Genomic DNA, 27,358 nt, shown 5'->3' with positions numbered 1-27,358 from the left:
GACTTGATTGAAATTTATAGAGCATAAACATATTTTCAAGATCAGAACACTACAAAAATATTACAAATCTCTAGATTTTTTTTGAAATTGTTCCATAAAAACAAAATGACATTCAATGAGGGATTAAGGTATTTCAGGGAAATAATAAAACTTAAGCTTATCTAAAGGAAGCACCAAAGTACCAAAATAATTTTCATAGATTTAAGTACATATTTTACACTTACATGACTTACAACACCTATGCTGTACTTTATTAAAATCGACATGGTTAAAATGATGAGATTCAATTAGAGAGATCAAGATATTTTATAGTAAGAAAATAAAATTCATCTTAGGGTAGCCGGTCAAGTGTCCAATGTAAAGTAGATTCATCGACAAAGCGATTTGTAGGAGACGATTTCCATCAATTGTTTCAAACTACTTCCACTTCAAAATAGATTAAGCAATCAAGGTAAATACCTCGAGTCCATTCATGAGTGTCCAGAGCACACTTAATTACGTCTTGAAGTAAGCTGTATTAGTCCAAAGCAGTCAGCACTTAACTTAATTCTTATCTTGAGCCGCGTGTCTCGCACTCGGGTCGCAAATGTAAATACGAGTAAATACAGCGAAATCAATCCAAGCTGAGATGATTTTCCAAAATAACTTGGTAGAAATTGAGGCTATGGTTAAATATGCAGTTATTAAATCACGAATCGGGCCTTCAACTGCACAAATAACATGGATCTGAGAGCTTGAATCTCAAATTCAAGATGGCGGCCATGACACAGTTTTAAATTATGCAAAAGTTTTTGGTAACTACGAGTTGCGATGACGTAGGACAGTAGGCTTGATACTTCGTGTAAGAAAAAGGCTTCAGTAAGGTCGCAATCAATACACTAAAACAAGCGAAGTATTGACTATGGTACAAAGGCTCTTGGGTTATTGCGAAACATTGCGGATTTCCCAGGACCACGGAAAAAAAACAGTTGCAATTTATAACTGGGCTACCACAGGTATCCTAGTAAAAATTCTATCAGAGCTTTTTGTTTCTTGCGATATGGATTTGTTAGCGACACGCGAGCGAAAGCGCATTGACGATTGTTGGTAAGCAAAAAGGAAGAGATGTGATATGTTATTCAGTAAATATGTTTTTATTGATTCTCAAATAAAAAAAACTCGTACTAGGCGACAGAATTTTTGAGTGATACGGAACTATGCCCGCTGCTACGGAAATACTCCCACTAGGTGCAAACAGAAAATACCATATAAATCAATTAATTTTGAAAATGTGTAGTCTTTTCTGTGCATATTATATGCACAGAAATATATGTAAATTTGTAGTCGTATTAGAAGAAATCATGAGCATTGGCCCTCCGCAAAAAACACAGAGTAATTTTAACAGGCCCGCACCCAGGGGGGTGCAGGGGATGCGAACGCACCCCCCCCCCCCCCCCCACAAGGGCCAAAAGTCCACTTTTGGTTCTCAATAGACGTGCTATTTGTAGACAAAACTAAGAATCATAAGCTATATATCCCTCTGGTATGTAGCCAAATCAGACAATAAACGTCCCGTGGGGATACTACAAAGGCATGCTTCAAAGGCAGCCTTGGTCAGCTGGTGTATTAGAGAACCCTCCCTCCCCCTTCCCCCCGGAAAAATTAGGTCCACTTTTTCGGATTTCGCACCACCCCCACCCCCCCCCCACCCCCCCCCCCCCCCAAAAAAAAAAAAAAAAAACAACAACAAAAAAAAAATCTTGGGTACGGCCCTGTTTAATATGAAGTGATACGGAACTGGTCATCGTACTGTATGTTGTATTTTGTTGTGGAAGTTGGCCAAAGGTCAGCTATCAAATGTTGATTAGTGTGAAAAGGCACCCTTCCCATGAATGATAAATGACGCGTCAAAGACCATATCCGTTGGTCAGCTTGCGAGTTTGGCCTCATGTACGGGACGCTCGTATAACGAGGGCATCGGTGAAGGTTGAATGAACCGGGCCTGTCTCAGCTAGAAGGTAAGATGGCAGTTTTTTAGGTCTATCTGTATAATAAATGCGTGGCGCAAATTTTCTAGAAGACAGGGACGGGATCGTCCCCGTAATAGGACGGATTTCACGACCCTCCCATTCTTAAAGGATGTCGATCACCCACTTCTTTTTTATTGTTTATAAATGAAAATACAGCGGGTTTTTTTGCAAAAAAAAAAAACAACTTCAAAATAACAATTTGCGAATGAAGTCTGATATGTTATTGACAATATTTGATTGAAAAAATCTTGCTTACTTGCCTGATAATTAGCCGATGGAAATTGATGCCATTTTATGCTCCCGCCATTGAGCGGGAGCATAAAATGGCAGCGTGATTGGCTTTCTTTAAATAGGAAGATCATCATATGTATTGCCCAGTGCGGTGTGTGCATTTGATCAGATATCATTTGCGTCACGAGAAAAGGTCTCTGATGACATGATCTTGTAGTATTTATTTTGAGTCAGTTTTCACATGCTGCGATTAACATGGGCTTAAATATTATTTTGTATATTATATATAGCAATCATAACTGCAAATCTCTTATGCAGACGCAAGTTGATCTGGGTTATTTTTTAGTGGTATCGTCCGGGCCCTTCTGTTGTTGTTTCTGATTTTCCGTTCTTTTTTTGTTATCGTTGTTTTCGTATTGTGTCCTCCCAAACAAGCACAAACTTTTGGGCATTTTCTTAGCACAAGAGCACTGCTATAAGGTCATTTTGTGGAATCTTTTTCCACAGAGTGAAGCACAAGTCAACACTGTTGATGGACTTTTTAGCCTACTAGTGCGGCGAGGATATTTTAGTAAAAAGAACAAGTGATTCTTGTTTTACTAAGATAAGAAACTGTTGTCTTTTTACTTTAAATCTAGCAAACTTGTGAATAGGCCCAAAATCTGGTGACACCCGAATAAGTTGAAATCTTGATCCTTCACAGCATCTCAGAAGCAGGGATCTATCTCCCGCAGTTAATCATGAATTAATGTATCGCCACACACCGTTCAGTATCGGCCGCGGATACGCATTATCCCTTAGCGCAGCATGAGCTGGGATTTGTGTCCGCTTGTGGGAGACACCGCAAAAGAACCCCCATTACTATCATAAACTTCCAATGAATGCACGTAAAATTTATCTTATAGATATTTAAACCACTAAAAAAATTAAAATCACTGGCAGTTTAAGAAAACGTGAATTTTCACGCATACAGATTTAACGCACGCGAGTTTTCACGCAAATACAGATCACGCGCGTTTCCACGATTTCAAATCACGCTTGCAGTTAACAATCACGCAAGTTTTTACGCTTCCATTTTTAGATATCATGGAATGTTATCAAAGTGGAAATACAGATGAGCATGCAATACCTAAACAGCGGTATCACTATGATGACGTATTCAATCATGTGTGTTCCTGTGGTAAGCGACAGGTAATTGGTTATCTAGTGCTGTGCATTCTGGGATGGCCTCAAGGGGCGCAATTTTCGGCCCTTGTGTTTGCTATGGGGACCCCCGAACACTACTGCGCCACACCAAACGTCACGTGTTCTTCCAGCGAATGCTGTGGTAACTGCACCGAGTATGCATTTTCTGACTCAATTACGACTACAGTTTCTAAGGTACGAGAAGGTTGTTTATGCCAGGAGCGTATCTTTAAAAAGCTTTTAAGAAAATGTGATCCTCATGAAACCTTCGGTAATTTTTTTTCAGTGGCACCTTGTGTGTGACCGCGCGTACCTGGGCGCTACTCTGCAGTCCTGTTTCTTTGCAGGCATGCTCGTGGGCTCATTAATCAGCGGCGTTGCGTCGGATACGTGGGGACGCAAGGAATGCTTGCTTGGATTCTATACACTAATGGTAACAATCAAGTATAATTTTAATTATGTGTAATATATTGTAATGCACATTGGGCGCCCGACAGTGCTGAAAAACGCAAGACTAGTCCCAGTACCGCGCGGTTAAACCAGCCATTTTGTTTTGAAATGGCGGCATTTTACCAGCGAACTATCACATTTTGGCAAATGCTAAAAAAACTAGACCAAACATAAGGCTATAATTTTCTTTATGACTCCCTCATTATCACACAAATCTGTCATCTTTTGTGCAGTATGGTTTTACTGCTGTACAGTTAGTCAAAACAGCAACTGAAGTCAGCCTTTCGTACCTTCACTCGAACGATTCAACACTACGATTGTGCTTGTTTTCGCCAGAGCACGCCCATGCGCATACGTTATTCAGCACTGTCGGGGCGCCCCACACAGACGAGGAGGCGCGCAGACAAGGTGAGGGCAGGGTGTACTGACATCTGTTGCTAAGGAAAAGTTATACCATATTTCTATGCCCCCATGGGCATAGAAATATGGTATAGGTATGCGACTTGGTTTTTGTGGTCATCGCGCGGGTACCCTGTGGTGTCACTCGCCAGCCAGCCAGTCAGTCAGTCAGTCGCGCGACTCCCAGGCCCCACTCGGTCCCGAAATGGCGACTAAATACAAGCACGGAGCAAGGGAAAAAGTTCTTGTCGATTATGCGATGATTATTTATTTTGCCTCAAATTTTGTGACTTAAGGATAAAGTCAACTAGAGGAGATCTACTAACATTTATTCACGCCAAGATTTATCTGGTTTTAGCTAGTAAATTTAAGCAAGTAACAGTTCACATTTAAAAGCGAACAGAACCACAAGAAAGCGACAAAAAAAAAAAACAATGCAAGGTGAGTTTCGGACGACGATTTGCATTGTCTATTGAGGATATGACAGTTATTAGGCTTTTTGTTGTCCTTTTTGTATGCTTTGAGAATGCGAGTACTTAACTTAGTAATCAAATTATTTGAGCATAACAGGTTTTGTTTTGACATTCTTCGTTTTATCTATATTCTTGATTGTGTTGAATAAAATACAATACAACAAAAACTGGAATTCGTCTTTAATAAGACTTCTTCAGGGCAGATTGATTGTGTTGAGATATTTCATAAAGGCTAACCAATATCGTGTTGCATTTGTCAAATACTGCTAAAGAAGACCGTTCTTGTCTTTATATCCTGTGCTCTTAGTCCTAAGAAGATACATATCCTTAGAAGATACAGCAGCTTTTTCAACTTACAAGAGAAATTTTCCTTACCGAGGATAAAAAACCCTATTTTCTATATGTATTGTTGTTATTGTCTGCATCTTGCATCTCATGTGTTTATTTTTTTTCAAATAGTTGTGGAAAATTAGTTAGATTATAAATGGCTTGATAAAAAGATCGTTTTGAAAGAAATAATAAATAATTGTTTTCACTCTTTTATGAACCAGGAACTACCTGAGGGCCAAGATGAATGCTAAAGACTGGAAGACATGAGAATTAAAAATCATGTCTTGAAGAGAACAGTAGCCAAGGATGTTCTTATTCAATAGTCATTTGATACCCCCACACCCATGGTCCCAGGGAAGGGTGGGGGATTAAACTTTAATAAAAGCCTGTTTCTAAGTTAAGAGTCAAAAACAGTCAATACCACCACCCCTCTTGACATATTCTGGTAAAAAAGTGGTCTAAAACCCCACATTAACCCCTGACTTCTGCGGGACCATAAGGGAGGGGGCGCAAATGACTAGTTCATTACTATGTGATTCAGCAGTACACACTCATAGGTTTTTTTTAGAACAAGATACTTATATAATATAAAACTAAAAACAAACGTTTGCTTTTTAAATAATAAATCTGTAAAGAAAACAGTTTTCTATCAACCTAAAGATAATGGGAAAGGGGATATTTTAGAAAAGTACTGAATATAATTATCACATTATTGTTATTATATTTTCTTTTCAAACATTTAAGGAAGAGTCATATTTCTTCCTTTTTCTTCTCCCTGTTGACTATTTGTATGCAATTGATGCTCTTTGCTATTTCCCCTCTACACCAAAAATAAATTAATGAACAGATTTGATTTTTAAATTAGAAATTTTCATTTATTACTTTCACTTATATTTTCTTTTTAGGATTTTCTTTCCAAGTCTCTTGCCCATTACATTTATTTTAGATGTTTAGATTTATTTCATTGGAATAGTTAGATCCAGGGTTTCTTAAAACACCAAAATATAATGCATTACTGGATGTATATTTGTGGATATTAATTCCCATGGGGATGGAAAATCACCACTTAAAATGGTACAGCAAATCTTTAGCATTGCATCTTATCTAAAATTGTGTCTGACACTATATTCCATCTTTGAAATCCTGTTTCATCCATTGTTCTTCGCAAGAACAAAGCTTGTCAGAATGTAGCTTTACAAATGTACATTAATGGAACTTTTATTAAGGGGAAGGGTTTTTTAGGGCAAGATACTTAAACTTTATAACACTAGCAACAACCTTGTTCTTTTTCAATAATAGAATTCTGTTCACATAGCTTGGATAGCAAAGACATGGCCTCTTTAGAGGCCTGTGGTGGTGAAAGGGTTAAGATAATGGGAAAGGGGAAATGTTAAGAAATGCCCAATCAAATTATTTTCATTACTGTTATATTTTTTTCACCAAACCTTTCAAGTTGAGTCAATTCACTTTATATATCCTCTCCCATCGATTATTTTTTAGTCAATTGATATTCTTTGATTCCTCTCTACCCCAAACATAGATCAATGGAAGGGTTTGGTTTGAAATTAGAAGTTAGCATTTTCAATCTGTTTTTTCTTCATTGCATTCATTTGGGAGTAGGCCACCAACAACAAGGCCACTATATGGTAAAGTGGGGTGCACCAATATGTAATGCATGAATAAAGGATACAATACACCAAAAATAAATGAATAAAGGAGATTGGATTGGATTTGGATTTTAATTTCCAGACATTTTTCTGAATATTCGGTCCAATGAAGGAGAGAATCGCCACTAAATCAATACATAAAAATCACAGTAAACAGTGCATCTAAACAGTCTAAATATATTATTTTGAATCTTTGGAATGCTGTTACATCCATGACATTTTCTGCACAAGGGCAAAGCTTGTGGGAGTATTGTTTTGATTTAAAAAAATATATTCATAATGGAACTTCTATGATGGGACATAAGAATTTACCATTAGACTCTTGACAACTTTGACAGCCATATACACACCAGGAATTGTGTTTGTTAACTTTGATGTACTGCATAATTTAAATTATTGAAAAAGCCTGGATCCATTTGGTTGGTACAATAAATAACTCTCAGTAGAGAGCAGGATCCTAGATCACCCAATAATACTTTTGACCAGTCAACACAAAAGGTGTTTATGCTAGCTCCGCTTTTAGGCAGTGCCTAAATCTATATATTATGCGCCAGAGTCCCACCGTTCTTGCTCGGTTGAGGATTGAATATAAAGCGCTTTTACTGTAAACGTGGTGAAGCTTCGTGCGCAATAAACGCCGTGCTACCGTCTATTTAGGCCTTTATCGATTACGCTAGTAAAACTGGCATTCAATGATACTAGAAATTCTCGCATAAGGCCCAAAAAATGAAAATGCCTGATTTCTTTAGAAAATGCCACAAATGATACTTAACATTTTTGTTTGTGATAAAACTTTCTAACCAAAAGCCACTAAGCTTTCATATTTGACGCATCTCTTGATGACGGATAATGGAAATGATGGGACTCACGGCCGGATCCCAGGATTTCCTGAAGGGAGGGGAGCGGGAACAACCCCAAAAAGGGGGGGGGGGGCAATCTATAAAGCATTGGCGGGGTAGAGTTTGGGATTTTGCTCTCATATCTTTCTTCTTAAATTTCCGTCCGAGGGGCCGGGAGCGGGGATTGCACTGATACGCTAATGGAACTGATCTATCTTGTACGTTCAAGTTCGTGGCCGACGCCACTTCCCGTGCGAAATGAAAAATTCACTTTTTGCGATAATAGTCGAGTTTCTGTGATATCCTGGAATATCTCAGAAAATCGCAATAAATCCAAATGAAGATAAAAAGGTGCGTAATCACACTTGTGAAATTCAAAGATATCTTTAAATATCGCAACGACGCAAAAGACATGAATAGCTCGTTTGCGATGTTCTACGATTTTCCATGATATCGTATTAGGCGAGTTCGTTCCGGCTTGAGAAAGAACCTAGTGCAAAAGAATTTGATACGCATGGGTCGACCTTTGGATATTCTGCGATTTTTTTTTCAACATTTAAAATTAATTGTATTAAAATTATCCGAATTTGAAGCACTGTTAAGTTATGCATGACATTTCTAAAACGCATAGTTTTAAAGCGGCTTATAAAACAATAGAAATAAAACAAAAACAGAAAAAGTAATAAACAACATTTGACAAATTAAATAAATAAAACTCTTCTAAAAATATAAATACAGTGGAACCCCGGACACCCTCGAGACTTTCATAAGTCTCCGTATCATCGGGGTGTCCGTATTAAGCGGGCTTTGTTTTGTTTTACTTCACAGTACGACTTCGTCTTCTGGAAGAGGCGACTGGAAATAAGAAGTCACGTGACTTCTTAGTTCAAGTGTAATTTTTCAAAAAGTATAATAAATTGCACGAGCCCGTAGGGCGAATTTGAGACTCTATTTAAAGCACACGAGCGCAATTACGAATCGTATGATCACTTATAAATAACACACAAATTAGTAAAGTCAAGTTTTTGTTTGAAACACAGTAAAACAGCGCGCTTTTTTCAAAAACTGGTGTGATTCGTCCGTGGAATTGGACATTGAATCTCAAAATGATCATAATATATTTTTTGTTTGAGTGTTTTTTGCCCAGTTATATTTTTGCTTATTTTTATCACCCGATGAGTGTTTCTGTCCCGTCAAATTTTGCCTTTTTTCGCTAATTGTTCACTCGGTTATTTCCTCCCTCTGATTGATGTTGCGCTATATCCTTCGAGGTTCACGTGGGTAAAGGTCAGTTATTAAGAAACTCATAAATAATCATATAGAACCAAATTAATTCCGGCCCGCTGTAGACTTATATCAACATTGTGAATCAAGCCCTTAAATGATACAAACTTTTGCCTTTTGCTTTTATTGTTGTCATTCTTCTGACAGGTATTGAGATTAGTTGATCGAAGTGTTACCTGGAATGCCGAGCCTACGACGCTCCCCGTGGAGATCGATGCTCGAAAAGCATCGATCTCCACAGGGGCCGGGGTCAAAAATTCCGTTGTTAAGAGCGTGCGGCTTGTTATGACACTATCTTACGTTCTGTAATCAACATCACCCAATCAGAATCCGCTATTTTGCATACGTGATTCACCCCTTGCTGGCTGCCTGGGATGTCGCCGACTTGTACTGGTTTTCGTTGGATTGTACCGGTTGCATTTTCTTAGCAAATCTCCGTGATTTTAGGGAATTTTATCGAATTTTAGTGATCAAATCAAAATGATCTCCAAGAAATTTGTTGTTGTGGAGTGGCTGAACAACGCAGAGGATCGTTGCGAGTTAACAGTTCTCAGGGGAAGTGAAGTTTTGCGCCAGGGTGGTTTGGTATCGGTGGTATTCATTGCATTGCAGCAGATAACACACCAAGACTTTACGAGGCAGAAGTGTTGCAAAACTTCGGTAAGTCGAAGTTAGGCTTCTTTGTTTTTATCGTTTTACTTTATAAAATAGAGACCTTACGCAAGGACGTCCTGACAGCGCATGTAGAACGCGAAAATAGGAAAATGCCGTTCTAGATTTGCCGTCGCGGACGACACGCCGTGTTGTGTGAGCAGTTCGTGAGCGCGCGCGCCATTCTTGATGCCGTCCCGTTCTTGCGTAAGGTCTCTAATATAATAATAGAACTAAGCAACGGTAGCGCAGAGAATATTTCGGGTATTCAGTCTGAGTTCCTACGGTATTTCTCCTCATGCTCACATTCGCATTGGCTTTTGTTTCTTGAGGAACGTCGATGCTATTATCTTTTGCGGCATTGTCTGGCTCGATTTTGGATTTCTTTCCTCCGTGATTTGTAAATACTCTTGCTTTTGGTGGCGGACGTTTGGAAGCACAAGCAGCTTTACAGTTCTAAACTACGGAGTACATTCTTATAAAAGCATGAAGTATTTGAACCCAGGGCGACGGTAGACCTCGACGGCGTTTCGTTCTATTTTGTAACGGGCCGTAAGAAGTAAGAGCGTGCAGCACCTCTGTATTATGACTTCAGTGCTAAAACTCGGAGCAATTTCAGAATAATATCTCCACTTTTCAGTTTTTTTATTTGGATTTCAGACTCACAGCGCAAGGCAAGCAGTTTGAAAACGAGCTGCTTGAGGGAGGCAACGACAGCGTTGACCGAGGTAACATTATAAGAATAGGAAAATCCACAGAATATTAAATGCATTCTTCGCATCCCTTACGTGAATGTTTTTGTTAGTTAATTTACCTTCACACAATTGATAATACTTTGCTAAAATAGTATATTAGTGTTAATGTAATGTTATATACCTAGAAGTAACGTAAAGTAAACACTTAAGGATACTGTAGACCCGGGCGGTAATTACCCCGATCGTCCCGGCAAAACGCGCTTAATTTTAAGTGCTTTTGTCTGGTCCAAAGTGCTTAAACTTAAACAAGAGGTAAAAAACCTGAAAAGAAAACTCAAGGTGAGTTTACACCGTGTGATTATGCTGAAGTTGCAATACTTATGACAAAAACGAAATGGTTGTTGTTGCTTAAACGGCGGCTTCGGTATTCTGAATCCACTCCCTGGATATGAGGAATTTGGCTCTCAAACATAGGAAATATTTAGGCACAAATTCAAATTCGGTACTTTTCTCGTGCCCGGCCTGGATTTTATGATTTTGTTAATTATGTATCATATATTAGTAGCCGAATGCAGTGAATATAACACTATCAGCAAGTAGTTTTGGATTTTTTAAAGGCTGTGACTGTGCGGTTTTTGCACATTGTAATAGTCCTCTCCGCTGTTATCACATAAAGAATATTGTTTTTTTTTTTTGTATTTTTTATAGGTTTACAAAGATGTTCCTGCAGAGGATCAGCCCAGTCCAGTGGTACGTCGATAAAACATAAAACAAACAATATAACCGGAACAGAGAACTCGTATAGACTATATACACGCCTGATTGCTTATACACCGATTTTAGCTGTTTTCAATTAATTGTTCAATTTATTCTTTACAGTCACAACAAAAGCAGAAAATTAAATATCTGTCAAAGCCCCTGGAAGGGGTGAAGAGGCTCCTGTCAAACCTCTTTACCGAAGAAGAGCTCATGCGGTGCACACTGAAGGGGAAGGGAAGGACCAGCAACAAGATGCAGATAATTTATGGTAATTCACAACAGTGCGAGAAATGCAGAAAGGTATCACTTACGTAACTGCAACTATCATTATTTTTGCAGGTGCAATGAGGGGAAATTACGGAATGACTGATGAGAAAATGGACCAACTGATTAGAAATCAGCAAAAATCCTTAAAAGACAAAACCAAAAAAGTCTTCAGTAAAGCTAAGTGAAATGTCCATTGTTGGTGTAAAATGTCCGCTTAAGTAGGTTTTTTAATCATGGAGATATTTTAGCTTGCCTTGCACTTTTTGTTGTATACCAACTTTTTGTCGAATTTGGTTTTGTCTTTTAACGATTTTTGCTGATTTCTATAACGTTATAGAAGTCACTGTTCACGTTGTATCCGAAAATTATAAAGTTGATTATCAAATTTTGAGATAATTGTAAATTTGTTCTGTATTCTAAAAATAAAATTATTTGCTGGAAAATATTGCTAGCTATTTGTAATAAATTACCGGATATCCGAGAAAAGCGTATAATATTCTGCAAAATGACAATATGTCAATAACAATAACAATTTCCTTCAATTCCGAAAAATCTAATAAAATCCGATTATGCATTCACTAAAATCAAAGAAAATCCAATATTGTCAAAGAATATCGTTCTTTATCGCAAAAGGAACAACGCATCTATGCATTCCCTGTCACATTAATGCATATTCCAAAAAATCGCATTATATCCAATTGGATATTCCAGAATATCGTAGAAAATCCTGTTTAAAGTAAGACTATGCCTTTTGAGATATCCTAGAATATCCTGGAATATCGGTCCAAATTTACCGTGAAAATTCACACCTTGTATCTAGAATATCCTAGGAAATCGCAGGATGTTCTAAGATGAATATCGTGAGATATTCAAGGATATTACAGAAAGTCTTGGAATATCCCAGTTTCATTTCGCACGGGTTGGCTGGAGCAAGAGAAAGGGAAAAACCGATGACCTTTTTTCCCACAAGTAACACAACAAAAAGTGACAAACAGTCAAGACTGAGAGAAAATTTATCAATTTAATAAAAACTGCGAAACTTTAGGATCATTTATCTAATTTCTTGAAGCTGAAAACTGTATCTCAGTCACGAAAAATGGCAGGAAATGCAAGTAATTCTTTTTTAAGAAAAACAAAACTTTAAATTTCTCGTTTCCCCAAAAAATGCCTTTAAATGCTAGCATAATCAAGAAAGGTCTAGTCGTATTATTATCTGACGAAGCTTAGAAGTGAAATACGATAATTCTACTCTGGGCCTGACGCCGTTAAAAATAGGCTTTATGTATTTAAAGCCAGGGTAAAACACATTACAGTAGTTTAAAAAAACACTGAGAACTTTTGTGGCCCTATATACAATTTAAACAAACCACGATCACGTGAATGATAACGCTTGCAAATCGCGATCTTGTTAATGATCACACTTACAAATCACCATCACGTGAATGATCACGCTTACAAATCTCGATAACGTTTATGATAACGCTTACAAATCTCGATCACGTTAATGATGACGCTTACAAATCTCGATAACGTTTATGATAACGCTTACAAATCCCGATCACGTCAATGATCACGCTTACAAATCTCGATCACGTTAATGATCACGCTTACAAATCAAGATCACGTTAATGATCACGCTTACAAATCTCGATCACGTTAATGATCACGCTTACAAATGTCGATCACGTTAATGATGACGCTTACAAATCTCGGTAACGTTAATGATAACGCTTACAAATCTCGGTTACGTTAATGATCACGCTTACAAATCAAGATCACGTTAATGATCACGCTTACAAATCTCGATCACGTTAATGATGACGCTTACAAATCTCGGTAACGTTTATGATAACGCTTACAAATCTCGGTTACGTTAATGATCACGCTTACAAATCAAGACCACGTTAATGATCACGCTTACAAATCAAGATCACGACCATGTAAATGTTTATGCTTTTATAAATCATCACCCCAGGAATCCACGTAAATGCAGCACTGATAAAATATCGCACAGCTTCTTGCAGGACTCTTCTCATCTCTGATCGACTCTCCTGCTGTCTTCGCCTTCTTGCGGTTCCTTGTGGGCGTGGGAGCCACCGGCTTTATGTTAACCCGATACTTGGTCATAATGGAGATGGCGGGGCCTCGATATCGCACGCTGCTTGGGGTGACAGACGACGCGTTTTTCGCCGTCAGCGGGATGCTTTGCACCATGGTGGCGTACTTCGTGAGGGAGTGGCGAACATTGCTACTGATTTATACTTTCCCTGGAGTAATATTTCTATTACTTGCTAAGTGAGTAACTTTGGAACACAGCTATTATCAAACTATTATGTTTTATTCCTCTATAAAAACATAGGCCCAAAAACATACTATATCAACCTTTTGTCCATTTATTTACTTGATTCCTCCACGCCGATGCAGACTATCCAGTTTTTTCAACAACTTGTTACTGCTAGTCTTTTTGTGTTAATCTTGCTGTCCCAGAGAGTCGGAATCACGACGAAGTGGCGGAACACGGGAGGAGGTGGGGTGGTTGTCGGTGCCCCCTCCCTCTATGGACAACATACATGGGAACTAAACTCCATATATTTCCATCCCAAAATCGCCCCCCCCCCCTTCCCGAGCCATATATTTTGTAAATTGGTGTCAAACTTTGGAGTTGTGCCCACCCCTTTCCCTCATCCCTAAAAAATCCTGTACTAGTCAGTTATAACACCAGATTCAATTCAAGACAAGGGCCCAGAAAAAAAAACCACACACACACACGCGCGAGCGCTAGGCCATCATCCTTCCTCCATATTTAACTCGGTAAACACTTCGAGTCATCCTAGAGGGGCTTAGATAGCATGTACCTTTTTCAGATGGATCCCTGAGTCTCCTCGCTGGCTGGTTGCCCATGGCTACGTGGACGAGGCCCATTCCGTCATCATGAAGTACGGACCAAAGAAAGGAAAAGAATCCGTGGACTCGGCCGCTCTGATGGACTTGATACAGAACATCCGCAAGGATCAGAAAAAGGAAGAGAAAAAGGCTAGGAAATATACTCCCCTTGATATGCTAAGAGGGGAAAAGCTAAGAAAGTGGACCTTAATTCTCGTCCTCCAATGGTATTATTACAATGGAAAATAATAATAATGAAAAGGTTCTCTGTGGCAAGCTACCTCTGCTATAATTTGTGTCGCTTCTGCCATTCTCATCCTGTTTTACCCTGGCAGGTTCGCGGTGTCTCTTCTGTCATTTGGAATGTTCCTCTTCATCTTACAACTCGCCGGTAACCTCTACCTGAACTACCTGATCTCGGATCTCATCAAGTTATTGAAATTCCCGTTTGCCTGGTTCTTATTACAAAGGTGAGCTTAATAAGGACTCGGCAAGTATAGAACGATCCATCCAAGTTTATTAAGGATTGGTTTTTGAAGCCAAAGTTTTCTATTTTCACTACCTGCGCGCGCTGCAAACACCGGTTGCAAAATGATTTCAAAACGCAATATTTTTTTTGTATTCCTTTTTATTAAAATCTACTTCATAAAGCCAAGCATGGATTTAGCGTTAATCTAACAGAAACCAAAATTATATCATATAATCAGGACTTCAAGACCTTTGAAAAATCATAAAAAAACTCAATCATTTCTAAAACGCATCCTTGGCTTAATGCAACCATCCCTCAAGATTCATAAAACGTATTCAATATTTGTTTAGGGGCAATTTTACTTGAAATATTTGCTTTTATCTGTATCTATGACGTCATATTATGACGTCACTGGTTAACGTCATCATAATAGTCAGCACACTTGTTGTGGTCAACTTGGCAAATATCAGACCCTTGTGAGTTTCTACAAGGCTTTTATGCTATATTCACTTTTCCGTGACAACAGATGTGAGTACACCCTTAAATGCGCCATTTTTGGTCAAAACATCGAACTCGGCAATGTTAGCTGTTTGCAGGGGCTCATAAGTAGGGGCAATCAACTTTCCCACATTTTGGTACTATATAGGTGTCACAGCGTTTCCTAGGATCAGGCTATTTTTAGACACGCGGATTAGCCAATCAGATTCGACCTTTGAGTTGACGTTTTGGCTGAGCTCAACTGCACGCGCAGTCTCAGACAAAAAGCTATGTTCTCTCTTCGGTACTTTGACTTTTTGTTGCTCTCTTCTTTAATATGAATCCAACCCTACCTATGACTTTGAATTCTAGCTTGCAATTCTTTTGGTAAACAAACAGAACCGACGGATGATAGATAAAAATATATTCTTCCTAACTGCAATTTGCGCGTGCAGCCTCGCGTCACTCGCGCGCGCGACCAACGTCAACGTAGCTGATTGGCCCGTTCGTGCGCGCGCGTCTAAAAATAGCCTGATCCTAGGAAACGCTGTGATATTTATATAATACAGTTGATTGCCCCTACTTATGAGCCCCTGCTGTTTGGTAATATTTTATTTTAAGTGATGACGTCATGGAGCGGATCACGTGACTTTTGCAAATCGTATTGAAAAAAATCATTGCTGGTGGATACGCTATGAAAAAGAAGATATCGCATGTTTTTATGTTCCTTTGAAACACGTCTGCACACTGATGTCTTAACCGGCAAGAAAAGTAGGGGCAAATCACAAATCATCATTATCAATTCGCAGCGGGCCACGTGACTTAACAACGGCAGAGAAAATTCCGGATGCTAAAACGCTATCATTTGACACACTTATTCAGTAAACACCTTTGTCCAAGCTGTTTTCCCCAACGGCGGAAAGGCAAAAAACTATTTTGTCACGTGATCTATGTTGTCAGGGGCTCATAAGTAGGGGCAATCATCTTCCCCATATTCTGGTACTATACAGCTGTCACGGCGTTTCCTAGGATCAGGCTATTTTTAGACACGCGGATTGGCCAATCAGATGACAGGGCGGACAAATTGACTTTGTCTCAAGGAATCCAAAATGGCGGCCGAGAAGGGGCAAAACGACGCTTGTTTTTCAAAGTCTTATACAATCGTTAAATGCCTCCTAATTTCTGAACCTTTTTAGCAACAGAAAAAGAAACATTTTCTTACTAGCCTTGGACTCTTTTTTTTCTATAAGTGAACTCAAATGTTGCTACGAGTACATTTTTTCTTGCTCTAGCAAAAAATAAGTGATCATTTGTATCGATCTCAAAATTCTCTCGCTGAAAGGCGATATTATCATTCATAAAAGGCAACCTCAATATGGATATTTGTGCCTTTTTGTAAATCCTATTTCCATATAAATAAAAAAAATATATATACTTGTTATTTATGATCTGTTATGAATACTTTGTTCCAATTTGACTTTCCAAAAAAAGAGAGGATAGAGAGGATGTGTATTATAGTGACTATCCACTGAAGTCGTTTCTCATGTGACCTCTTGGCTGACCAGAAACTATAATACGTTTTATAATCATTACAAAAAAGGCAAGGAGGGTATAAAAGCATGCATATAATGTTAGACTTGCCACCATTATAGTAATGCACTTTCAGTCCTTGTTAAATCTTTCATAAAAGTTCTTGTGGGGAAAATTATGCTGCCACACAAAGAGTCTGTTATTTCCCTGTAATAATACCAGTCTGTTATTTCGCTGTAATTGATAATTATATGTAATGATAAGGAAAATATCCTCAAGTTTTTCTTTTAATGATAATATCTGCTTTATTGATGACTGTGTTTTGCTACTCAAAAAGCTTTATTTTTTACTTTTGTTTACTGTAAAATAACATAGTTTACACAACTCCCTATTAAAATAATCATTTTTTTTAGCTAATTATTTTTTGAAGTTGTTCATATTAGCTGCAAACATGCTACTCTTACTATCAAATATTAACTGCAGGTATTGGCCTGCTAAAATATAGTGTATTAAAAAGCACCTCCGAATGGTGTCAACCTTTTTCTTTTAAAGTCTGTATTTGTCTCTAACTGTTGACACAGTCCACAAGATCTAGCAGGATGTCAAGTGTCAGTTGTCAAGTGGTTTTCTTCCTGGGCTTATTTGGCCCATTTTGTTACATTTACTTGGCATGGTGTTAATTACAACTTCTAAAAATTCGACCTTTTTTTGGTGGCAAGGCCAGATTTTCCTCTTCACAGACCGAAGCAGGGCACCAACAAATCAAAGCTTGTAAATCCTGGTTATCAAAGTCATAGTATGAAATATGTTCAAGCTATTGACTTATTTGCCCTGATTTTCAAAATCTTATCAAACCAGGAAATAATAGCCACAAACTGGGTATTTTGAAGCAAAGGCAAGGTAGCTATAAAGGTTGAATATGTTTACCTAATGTTGTTATGGGAGGGCTTTGAAGAGCCCCATTCAAACCAAAATGGAATGTTAGAACAGGTATTACTTCCTAGGCATGTGTACTAAAACAATGGAACAATTTATATTGTAACTTAAATATTAGCCCCATCTACAGGACATTGCTATATCCTTTCTCTGAATATTTGTTTTCTTATAAATCCTTTCAGTTGATTGGCGTACCAAGGCTTGGCCATAATAGATGCTTTCACCACTTCCAAATCTTAGGACACTAAAAATGGACTCCAAAGTGCTACCATTGACACGAAATTAATGGACTGATGAAATAATCATCACACAATTGGCACAATGATAAAGAAACCATTCAGCAAACTAAAGTAAACCAAGGATCACAATCCATAGAAAACCCATGTCTATATACAGTCTGAAAAAAATCTTATAATATTTGATAAGGGGTCGAAGCATTAGGTGGTCAATGGACCTGGAGTCGATTTCCCCAAGTGATCCACAATATTTCAAGAGCCTGAAACTGTTTGAGTGACAGCATCATCTTACCACCAAGAACTTTTTTGAAAGATTTTACTAGGGCCATTACTATAATGATGTCCATTACTATAATGATGGCAAGTCTTCCAAGCAAGGATGACAGATATGCATTCTTTTATACACTCCTGGCCTATTTTGCAATGCTTTTAAATCTTATTATGATTTCTGGACAGCCAATAGGTCAGTCAAAAGAAAGTCAAATTTGAACAAATTAAGATACCGTAAGTATGTAATACTGTAAGTATTCATAACATGTTATAAGTTAAATTATTAATTAAGTAACAAGTATCAATTAATTTACAAAAAAAGACACAAATGTAATGTAAACAATTTAACGTTAACAAAGTTTAAGGCAAAAAGTTTTATTCGATGCTAAGAGCAAACTACCCAGGCCTTGAGCTGTGTAAATATGGAACAGGGAACAGGGAACGCTGAAAGGGAAGGTAAGATTTATACCCCCCCCCCCCCCTAAAAAATATAAATAAATAAATCGCCGACGAATTCGTCTATTGCGCCTTCGGTCCAGGGGGGGGGGGGGGATGGGGGTTATATGCTGTTGCTATTGGTGTTGTTGTTATTGGTGGTGGTAGTGATGGTGACGGTGGTGGTTGAGGTGTTGAACCTTTTGATAGTTTTTGTTTATTTTTGTGGTAGACTAGGCAGACGTCTTACGCAAGGAGTATGCGCAGTTCTTTCCGCTTCAACTCTTTTCTTCTTGATAAATATCTTTGAAGGTAAGACGCAGCAACCCCTTTGAAAATGAGGCAATGTGATAGTTCATGAACGCTTTCCTTTGTTTTCCAGAAAATAGCAAAGTGCATACTAGCTATCCTTTTTTAAAAACCTGTGATTCCCGCCTCTGACAATGACGTGACTCGATTACATAATTCTTTATACGAAAATAAAAGTTGGAAAAAAACAATGCTTGACAAATTTGAATTATATAGCTCTTAATTTTATTGGAGAGCTTGCCTGTGCCCGAACCCCCTGATACGGCCCTGCGACGTTAAATTCTTCGTTCCAGATCACCCGCTGCTCTCAACGGGCCTCGCTTTGTTCGGTACAACTTTCCAAGAGATCATGTGGTCAGCGGTGTACCTCAGTACCGCGGAATTGTTTCCTACTTTGCTCAGGTGAATCATTTGATGATTGATAACCTGGAACTAGTAACGGTTACATGATGATTGAGAATAGCGGGACTGCATGAAGGAAGGGGCAACGATTTACGACGATCGAGAGTCTACGATGGCGCATACGTTTTCTTTACGCATCACCACTGTTTTAGCGCCACAAATTTGCATGCTTAACACAAGATTCCCTGGGAACGGTTATTGCCCCTAAAGGGGCCGCCTAAATCCCCTTACAAAGTCGCCCCAGTATTGTTGGCACCACCTCAATCGGTTGACAAAAAGAGAAAAAAAGAAAAAAATACAATACGTACAAATGATGTATTTAACGCCTAGACCCAGGGCGACGCAAAGTTCGGAAGAGGCGGGGACTGGAGCGCGCGGAGGAATGAGGAGGAAAAGGGATGTTATACAGTCGCCTGAGCTCCAAGAGCGCATGATTAATATCGACAAACATGTCCATGAGAGCGAGCTACGTCGCAACATATTCCAACATGATTTATACAACGACACTCGTAATCCAGGTGCTCTGATTGGTCAAGGGTCCATGTGTTATTAAGGACAGACTCACCCAAGAATAAGATCTATTTGTTAAATGCAATAATTGCTTAGCTGTAGGTAGCCAGGTGACCGGTGAATGTGAATAACAGCTGAACCTATGCACTATTACTTACAGAAATATCGCCATTTGCACGGGTTCGACGAGTGCTCGCATAGGATCAATGCTGTCTCCTTACGTTGCTATGACCGTAAGTATTGAAGAAATCAATTCAATTTGTACCCTGGGTACAATGTGGCACACTGTGGCTGATTTATTTGCGTGGTGCGCGGTAAAGCTAATCAATGGGTACCCTGTGGTGGATGTATGAACCTTAGTTTGCAAACATCTTATCAATGGGTACCCTGTGGCGGATTGCTTATAGCTCTCTGTGTATCCTCAGGCAAAGTTACCAGGCCTCTCCCTTGCTTTCCCGGTCACTATTTTCGGCGTGGTTGCTCTGCTAAATGGCGCGCTCTCCTATTGGCTGCCAGAAACGCTCTTCGCCAAGATGCACCAGACAATAGAAGAGACTGAAGCCGCTCAAGATTATTATGGGATACCTTGCTGCCAGAAACCTCGGGATAGATTGCTCGAAGGCGCAGGCAATGTCGCAGGCAATGTCGCAGGCAATTTGAGCAGGCAATGTGTACGCGATCGGGACGGATTTGAGGAGATTGGTCCAGAGTAATTTCAAGCCCCACCCCCCACCCCTCTCTATAAATAAGCCCCGTCTCTCTCTCAAAAATCTGGCTAACTACTGGTTAGCCTAAGTAGAAGTGCCAAAAGGAACGGTCTTTCGCTCTCCCTCCCTTTTAGCCCCGCTACGATGGCTAATTCCTGCTTAAAGTGTCCGTCTATATATTTGTGGATATAAACCATAAAATCTTTTAGCAAAAGATTGCAGTGTTAAGTGCATATCTGGTACGCGGTATAACGGTGATCGCTGCCATCTTCTTATGGATTGAGGTCTTTTACCGGAAGCGAGGCCTAGACACTGGTAGTTTGACGCTATACGGTTAATCATCCTCCAGCTTTTTATATAAATTAAGAAATACTACACAATAAATGAATAAAATCATATGGTATATTTTAAAAAGAAAAATTCTGTATACAGATATAGTATCTTTAAAAACTCTCAAGCTCAATTTTTGATCGAACAAGTTGAATCGGAAGCGGAAGTGACTCATAACCCGTGAGCCCGCGGTTCTTACGCACAGTATCCCTGACGACCAACCACATAGGTCCTCTAAGCGCTTTGGCTTGCGATTAAGTTCTTTGAAAATTTCTTTGATTTGTAACGACTGGCATCTGCGTATCACACTAAAACCTGTGAAATCCAGACAATCCACGCTCGCTCCACACTCGACGAGAAGTCTGACAGCATCGTTATGGCAACCCTTAGCCGCAAGATGCAGGGCTGTGTAACCACAATACAGTTCGGTCGCGTGTAGATCTGCACCATGTAGAATCAATATCCGTATACTCTCAGCGTTGCCATGCAAAGCGGCCACGTGCAGCGGAGAGTATCCCGCAAAGTTCCGAGCATGTATGTCCGCACCAAAAAGCAGCAAAACTCTTACTATCGCGCTCTCGCCCCGCGCACACGCGAAATGCAACGGAGTATCCCCGTAAAATGTACCGCTAGTGTAGTTCACATCTGCCCCAGACGAGCAAAGAAGACTGACGATGTCGGACACACTGTCGCCATGGTTGGGCGAAAGGGCGAGTAATAGAGGAGTATGCCCTTGCGAGTCCACGCATTCCACTTGCGCGCCACGTGATAAGCAACTGCGCACGCGCAGGGGGTCCCCAGAGTGCACTGCGCGCAGGAGAGCGGCGTTTAGTGCATCTTGGGAGCTCAGTTCGCGGGGCTCATGGAATACTTTGATCTTCTTAAAGCTTCTGACTAAAAAAAAATATGGTTGAGATCAGAATAAAGCCCATAAAATAAAGTAATGGAGGACAGAAAGTGGAAAGTAATGTGTTTTAAATAGACTTTAGTGCTCGGCTTCTGTTCGTCCTTTTATCATTTACCTTTCTTGTTGACTTGGGCTCGTCTAGCAGACATTGCATGCAGATTTCGGCTAACGAATCCTATAAAGCAAGTGCGTCATAATAAAATTCAAATATCACATAGCGATGATCCCTATAACCCAGCATGGCATAATTGAAAGAACAAAAACGCGCCAGTGCGCGCATATTTTTTTGTGATCTTAAGACCTCTTTTTCTCAGCAAAAATAAATACATCGCAACAAGAGAGTTGATGTCATCATGCTCCGCTTCCATCCAAGATATAATAAGACTAAAAACAATTATGATGTGCCTATTCGATTAAAAAAAAATCACACTTTGTCTGACTTTACCTGTAATACTTGGCTATTGACCATTTAACGGTTAGTCATATTCGTCACCTTTGCGCGATAGGAAAAAAATCATTGTTTTCTTTTTCGAGCACGCGCAGATTTCAATTATTTTTAGCATCGCTGCAGTTAACTTCCGGAACGGGCAAAGGCAAATAGCGTTCTTATAACCAAAACATTAACAAGGTAGAATTCAAGTTTTATACTTTGTTACTCTCTTCCCGCGAGAGCCAAAAACATCTGGGTTCGTCACTCGCATAATTCGCTCATATGAATTTCTAATAACAACTGGTTTTCGTTTCACTTTAATTTGGCGCACAATTCTCAAGACTTGGATTGGATCAGCAAACAGCTCTGGATAACATCAATATCGTTGCCTGCCTCGAAAACCTCTTTTTGCCGTTTATCATAAACGACTTCACAACGACATTCAACGTAAACTGGAAAACCTACAAACGAAAAGACATATGATAATATAACGCTGTGTCTACATGCACGGCTTCCGGTAAAGGAGGAAAAAAAACTAGCTGCACGGCTGTCTCCCATTTTCTCGATTTTTAGCCCAAATAACAAGTTTCTGGCTTTGAAACACTTCCACGATTATTAAGAACAGCCAAGAGATGTTTTTAGCTTGAAAGACAAGTAGACACAAGTAATAATATAATGCGCTTTGAAAGAGAAGCAACCGAAAATCAAAACTTTACCTTATCTTTCCTGGGGTCCCTTGTTCGAGAAGCGCTTTTTGATATTAAAAAAATCTTTTATATCATGATCTTTATTTCTGATTTTTGTGTCTCCGACAAATTTAAAGACCTGCAAGAATTATAAAATGTCTTTGTTCTGTAGTTTCCTTGTTTTGATTAAACTGCGCATGCGCATACGAGCGATAAAAAAAAAATTGTGTTACGAAAGGTATTACTCTTCATCAAAACGTATTTCAAGATGGCTGCCGCTTTGTATGTGAACGGTTGTAAAAATCTTTCATATTTACTTGAGGTCTGTGATATTCGAGACAACAAGCTTATTATCAGCGAAACAATTGAAGCAAAGGTAAGTAGGAGAGAGAGAGAGAGAGTACGATTTATTTATAATGTATTTTCTTTAAAATCATCGAAGCCGAAAACTGGCCAACTCTCACGTGTCCACGTTTCTGTTTTTCGCCATCAATCCTTTGCTTTCCTTTCATAAAGAAGTTTTCTTTTGAACGCTGGATGAATGTTTTTACCCCTTAAGAATGTCGTTGAAGTTTTTCTACTTCCAAAAAATTGCAGGAAAAAGATTTCAAACCAAAAAATCGCCTCAATATTACAATGCTACACACAGGTTTACATCTCCACCCCCTCCCCCCCACTACCACCACTCATCTATTAAGTTCTTGGTAAAGGTAAATTTGACACCACTATTTGTTTTTTGTGGTTTTTGCAAAACCTGTATCAATAGTTCTTAAAATTTAAAATAGTTCTTAGATTTTGATAAATCGCATTCTAAAAGACGGCTAAAATGGGCCTTTGCTGTTTCCCGTGACCCGTTAACCGTGAATTCACGCCAAATCTTTGACTTATCTAGCGTATTATTTTGAGGCAAGAACTCGAGCTTGTCAGGCGTAACCTTGCGACAGGTTTCAAGATATCGCCTTCAAATTTTCGGGGTTTTGATAGATAATTATGCCATGTGATAAAGTGTGTGAGGAATTTTTCATTTTCGACTGAAGATCGCTTTTATAGCACTTTTCGTGTCCAAATTTTGCCAGAAATGAGAGTTCCAACTTTGATTCGTGATATTTTGTTTAGTGTCAAATAACAATATAAAAAGTCCTCACACACTAAAATCATCTATCTGTCATTGAGAAGCCATTACCTGCAAGTGCGTGCGCAATGACGCGAAGGTGCATTATGGTCTAGATTAAACTTTTTAAACTACTTTTGAGTTTGAGGCCTCAAAACTTAAACACGGAATTAGCTATTGCAAAAAGTAAAGCTTGCAGGAGATAATTTAAATCTTTTATTTGATATAATGTTTATACATGTAGTGAAAATTGTGACGCGACAATATTTTTTTCCGCTGACACGTCGTTTACCTTCACCGAGACTTTAAAGGACAGAAACACAAAAATATGATGTATTATTGTTTTAGTTAACAGTATGCATATTTAAAACTTTTTTGTGCTATATTACACACCAGTATGTCGAATAATAGTCCCACACTCTTCTTTCCTACAGCTATCAGTTATTGAGAGCTTAAGTCGCATGGGGGGGTACCCCCTATATCCAACGGACAGGGATCATCATCGTATCTTTTAGGGTGTAAATTTGGAGCCTTGGGTATCTTTGAGGGGTGAAAATGAGAATGCCCAGATTTTTATTTACCTTGATCTAACTTGTAGCAAATGAAAGAGTGTTAAACATGTCAATCGGTGTTTTTAGATCACTGACCAGGAAAAAAATCACACAACCCACGAAACAATAATTAATAGCAAGCTTAACAATGATCTATTCTTTTTTTTAGACCTCGGATAATCTGTTAGTTTGACTTTGTGAAAGTGCACTCTACTCGATTGTGAGCCCATCATTGGTATCTTTTAAGGGGTAAATTCATGCCTAACCGAGCCCACTTTAGTATCTTTTAGGGTTAAAATATAACCAGACCACACCCTCTTTATTATCCTCTAGGGTTGTTTTAAAAAAATCCTGACAATGATCCCCGTCTGTTTAAAATCGGAGAACAACCATGGGCTCGTGTCTAACTACTTTAATTGTGTAAATAGAGTTTAATATCAGTTGAAAATCTGCTTTTACCATTTGTAGGCCCCATCTGTCACATTTCCTTCTGGTGTCAGAGTCGAGGGTACAAGAACAGTGGCATATTATTTATCACAAGTTGCTTGCCCGAAGTTATTAGGGGAATCCCCCCTTGAAAGAGCTCAGATAGATCAATGGCTTGAGTATTGGCAGATAGAGATGATACCAGCATTAGATAACAAAGCACAGATGAAGGCTATCCTCCAGGTGATGTTACACACTTGTCCATCTAAAAATTGTATGTCTTTCTTTAAAAGCCTGCTGTACCCTAAAAACAGAATTAACACAATCTTGAAGACACCATGAGTATTATGATGAAAGTCTGTGTGATTTAAGAACCCACCTCTCTCCCCTGATGGAGGGAATAGTGCCCAAGCTACAGTTATCCATGCAAAAAAGGACAGCATGCACTGAAATCTAACATGTCACTGTTTGCATTGTAAATCATAGTTGGAAATTCCAATGGATATAAGATCTTCAGTGCAGAATTTTAGGATGTATTATCTTTTTTTCATAAATTGCAAAATTCCAGAGAAAGGGAGGTACTGTTTGCATTGTAAATCATAAGGACATAGTTGGAAATTCCAGTGGATATAAGATCTTCAGTGCAGAATTTTAGGATGTATTATCTTTTTTTCATAAATTGCGAAATTCCAGAGAAAGGGAGGTACTGTTTTCATTGTAAATCATAAGGACATAGTTGGAAATTCCAGTGGATATAAGGTCTTCAGTGCAGAATTTTAAGATGTATTATCTTTTTTCATAAATTGCAAAATTACAGAGAAAGTGGGTTGTCCTCCCTGTTGTGAGAGTGTATATATATTTACTTTTTGCTATGTTTTACATTGAAATCTTTTCATGATTTGTTTGGTTCCTGTTAGAGTTTGCACTTTGGTCTTGTGCATGAGGCTTTGCCTATTTTAACTTTTAATTTTTTTGTCTTACATTGTTTGCCTTCAGGAGCTGGATTGGCAGTTACAACATAGAGTGTTTTTGGTTGGCCATAGATTATCTTTAGCAGATGTCATGCTGTTTATGACTTTACATACTAGTGTCACTGAGATGAGCTGTCAGGAAAGAGAGCAACTGATTAATGTTTCTCGGTGGTTTTCAACGGTAAGACATAACTGTACATACTAGAATAAAATCAGTTGTGCCATTTAGAGCTACCATTTTAGTGAAAATAATCCTTCTCGTTAGATAATTGCATACTTTTTTTTTACAAAAATTGAAAAAGCCAATAACAGTCCTAGATCTTGCACTGCACAGGGGCATGTCTAGAAAAAAAAAACAGAATGGAAAAGCCCAGAAAAATCATTATCTTTAGCTCTGGTAATAGGTCACTAGATCCATCTAGAAAATTTTCTATCCAAAGGAACACCTAAAATAAACCATATTCTTATGTACTAACAAAGATGTCACCCAGACTTGAACACATTTTGTCGCATGAGCAAGGTATGGTCTAGACCCCTTGGAACCCCTCTCTGGACAAGTACATTTATCTCTTGTTATTTTTTATTATTGATTCTTGATATTTATTCCAGGTTCAGGCATTATTATCATCCAAAACAAGTCTATCGATGGTAACATTTCCTAGGAATTTGTTGTACAGTTAACTACAGGGATAAGGCGTCTTGTAAAAAGGTTTAGAAAACAATTAATTAAAGCATCAAACAGTCCAAAAATGTTTTAACGAGATTTTGTCCATGCTTTTACGTGATGTAAGGGTAAAGCTTTGGATAAATCAATACTCTTTGCACTGCCATTAACCTGTTGACTCCTGGCTATTTTTGAGCTGAATTTACAAAATACAGACTGAAAACAGATACCTCTCCCCTATGTCACGTTTTATACAGCCCTTCAAAGTCGAACACCGCTGCACCTAGTCAGAGGTATCCTTAGCTTTCCAACAGTGCTTTGCGGACCCATTATCAATCCCTTGTCATTGTGCTAATGTGAGTACAAGTTGATGGTTGCTTGTAATTTTTCGTCAAAAATACAGCTACTGAATAAACAAATAAGCATATTGGGAGAGTGTCCTAGGACATCATGAAGTCTATTGGGGCATAATTGAGTGTTGTGCTTATGGATATTTGCAACCAAAGGTGGATTCATGGTGATTTTTTTTCTTGTTTGGCTTTGCCTGGATGAGAAAATAATTTTCTAATGAATCACCACAGCTCTTCTAAATGCTGTCTTTTCTGAAACCAAATTGATTCCAAAATTGTTTACCTTGCTATTCTGGGCCTGTATGACCTGGAATTAATTTGCTTGGCTTTGGGGTGAAAAGACATCTGACTTTGGGGAAAGAAGTGTTGACTAGCCTTTCCCTCGTGAATTTTTCCCTGGATCTCTTAGAATGCTTTGCAATCCGTAATGGCATCCGAGTGGTATCACAAGCCTTCAAGGAGTGGAACATTGTGTTTTGAAGCCATGTAAATAAACCTGGAGGATCAGAATAAAGGTATCTATTTGTGT

General features: G+C 38.7%; 4 protein-coding genes across 9 annotated transcripts; 3 read left to right on the top strand and 1 right to left on the bottom strand.

Annotated features, from left to right (window-relative positions):
* Window positions 1-1,752: 1,752 nt before the first annotated feature.
* LOC5516639 (organic cation transporter protein) lies at window positions 1,753-20,799 on the top strand. Its single transcript, XM_048726208.1, has 13 exons — window positions 1,753-3,620; window positions 3,712-3,869; window positions 10,179-10,246; window positions 10,506-10,552; window positions 10,922-10,963; window positions 11,093-11,272; window positions 13,242-13,534; window positions 14,104-14,349; window positions 14,458-14,592; window positions 18,708-18,787; window positions 19,078-19,186; window positions 19,857-19,929; window positions 20,122-20,799. Exons 1-13 carry the CDS (start codon window positions 3,327-3,329, stop codon window positions 20,407-20,409), a joined length of 2,013 nt encoding a protein of 670 aa, XP_048582165.1. The 5' UTR covers window positions 1,753-3,326; the 3' UTR covers window positions 20,410-20,799.
* Window positions 7,772-11,718, top strand: LOC116604098. 5 transcript variants are annotated; one of them, XR_004290913.2, is made up of 5 exons: window positions 7,820-9,527; window positions 10,179-10,246; window positions 10,922-10,963; window positions 11,093-11,240; window positions 11,312-11,718. XR_004290913.2 is itself a non-coding variant. In XM_048726295.1 (4 exons), exons 1-4 carry the CDS (start codon window positions 9,348-9,350, stop codon window positions 11,422-11,424), a joined length of 423 nt encoding a protein of 140 aa, XP_048582252.1. In that variant the 5' UTR covers window positions 7,784-9,347; the 3' UTR covers window positions 11,425-11,718. The 5 variants fall into 5 exon arrangements, 1 of the variants encoding a protein (XP_048582252.1); XR_007307508.1 differs by having other exon boundaries at window positions 7,833-9,527; window positions 10,159-10,246; XR_007307510.1 differs by lacking the exon at window positions 10,922-10,963 and having other exon boundaries at window positions 7,772-9,527.
* Window positions 20,567-22,961, bottom strand: LOC116620725 (ankyrin repeat domain-containing protein 17). Of its 2 annotated transcripts, XM_032386408.2 has the most exons (4): window positions 22,787-22,961; window positions 22,086-22,531; window positions 21,756-21,815; window positions 20,567-21,627 (listed from the first exon to the last, which is right to left on the bottom strand). In XM_032386408.2, exons 3-4 carry the CDS (start codon window positions 21,787-21,789, stop codon window positions 20,738-20,740), a joined length of 924 nt encoding a protein of 307 aa, XP_032242299.2. In that variant the 5' UTR covers window positions 21,790-21,815; window positions 22,086-22,531; window positions 22,787-22,961; the 3' UTR covers window positions 20,567-20,737. The 2 variants fall into 2 exon arrangements, with proteins under 2 accessions (XP_032242299.2, XP_032242300.2); XM_032386409.2 differs by lacking the exon at window positions 22,086-22,531.
* Window positions 22,962-22,980: 19 nt separating this feature from the next.
* On the top strand, window positions 22,981-26,565 carry LOC5516577 (eukaryotic translation elongation factor 1 epsilon-1). The gene is made up of 4 exons (XM_001636646.3): window positions 22,981-23,132; window positions 24,887-25,087; window positions 25,841-25,996; window positions 26,425-26,565. The coding sequence occupies exons 1-4, from the start codon at window positions 23,025-23,027 to the stop codon at window positions 26,494-26,496; spliced, it is 537 nt and encodes a 178-aa protein (XP_001636696.1). The 5' UTR covers window positions 22,981-23,024; the 3' UTR covers window positions 26,497-26,565.
* Window positions 26,566-27,358: the final 793 nt, after the last annotated feature.

Source organism: Nematostella vectensis, chromosome 4, assembly GCF_932526225.1.
Source record: "Nematostella vectensis chromosome 4, jaNemVect1.1, whole genome shotgun sequence".
NCBI classification, from domain to species: Eukaryota; Metazoa; Cnidaria; class Anthozoa; order Actiniaria; family Edwardsiidae; genus Nematostella; species Nematostella vectensis.
This window is presented reverse-complemented; position numbering and strand designations above follow the sequence as displayed.

Excerpts from the sequence above, each read along its gene's own strand:
- LOC5516639 (XM_048726208.1), top strand. The coding sequence starts at position 3,327 with ATGGAATGTTATCAAAGTGGAAATACAGATGAGCATGCAATACCTAAA. Across the intron at positions 19,187-19,856 it reads TTGTTTCCTACTTTGCTCAG|AAATATCGCCATTTGCACGG; the intron begins GTGAATCATTTG and ends TATTACTTACAG. Across the intron at positions 19,930-20,121 it reads CTCCTTACGTTGCTATGACC|GCAAAGTTACCAGGCCTCTC; the intron begins GTAAGTATTGAA and ends GTGTATCCTCAG.
- LOC116620725 (XM_032386408.2), bottom strand. The coding sequence starts at position 21,789 with ATGTCTGCTAGACGAGCCCAAGTCAACAAGAAAG. Across the intron at positions 21,628-21,755 it reads AGCCCAAGTCAACAAGAAAG|TCAGAAGCTTTAAGAAGATC; the intron begins GTAAATGATAAA and ends ATTTTTTTTTAG.
- LOC5516577 (XM_001636646.3), top strand. The coding sequence starts at position 23,025 with ATGGCTGCCGCTTTGTATGTGAACGGTTGTAAAAATCTTTCATATTTA. Across the intron at positions 25,088-25,840 it reads AGATGAAGGCTATCCTCCAG|GAGCTGGATTGGCAGTTACA; the intron begins GTGATGTTACAC and ends GTTTGCCTTCAG. Across the intron at positions 25,997-26,424 it reads TTTCTCGGTGGTTTTCAACG|GTTCAGGCATTATTATCATC; the intron begins GTAAGACATAAC and ends TATTTATTCCAG.
- LOC116604098 (XM_048726295.1), top strand. The coding sequence starts at position 9,348 with ATGATCTCCAAGAAATTTGTTGTTGTGGAGTGGCTGAACAACGCAGAG. Across the intron at positions 9,528-10,158 it reads AGAAGTGTTGCAAAACTTCG|TTTTTTTATTTGGATTTCAG; the intron begins GTAAGTCGAAGT and ends TCCACTTTTCAG. Across the intron at positions 10,964-11,311 it reads AGGATCAGCCCAGTCCAGTG|GTGCAATGAGGGGAAATTAC; the intron begins GTACGTCGATAA and ends TTATTTTTGCAG.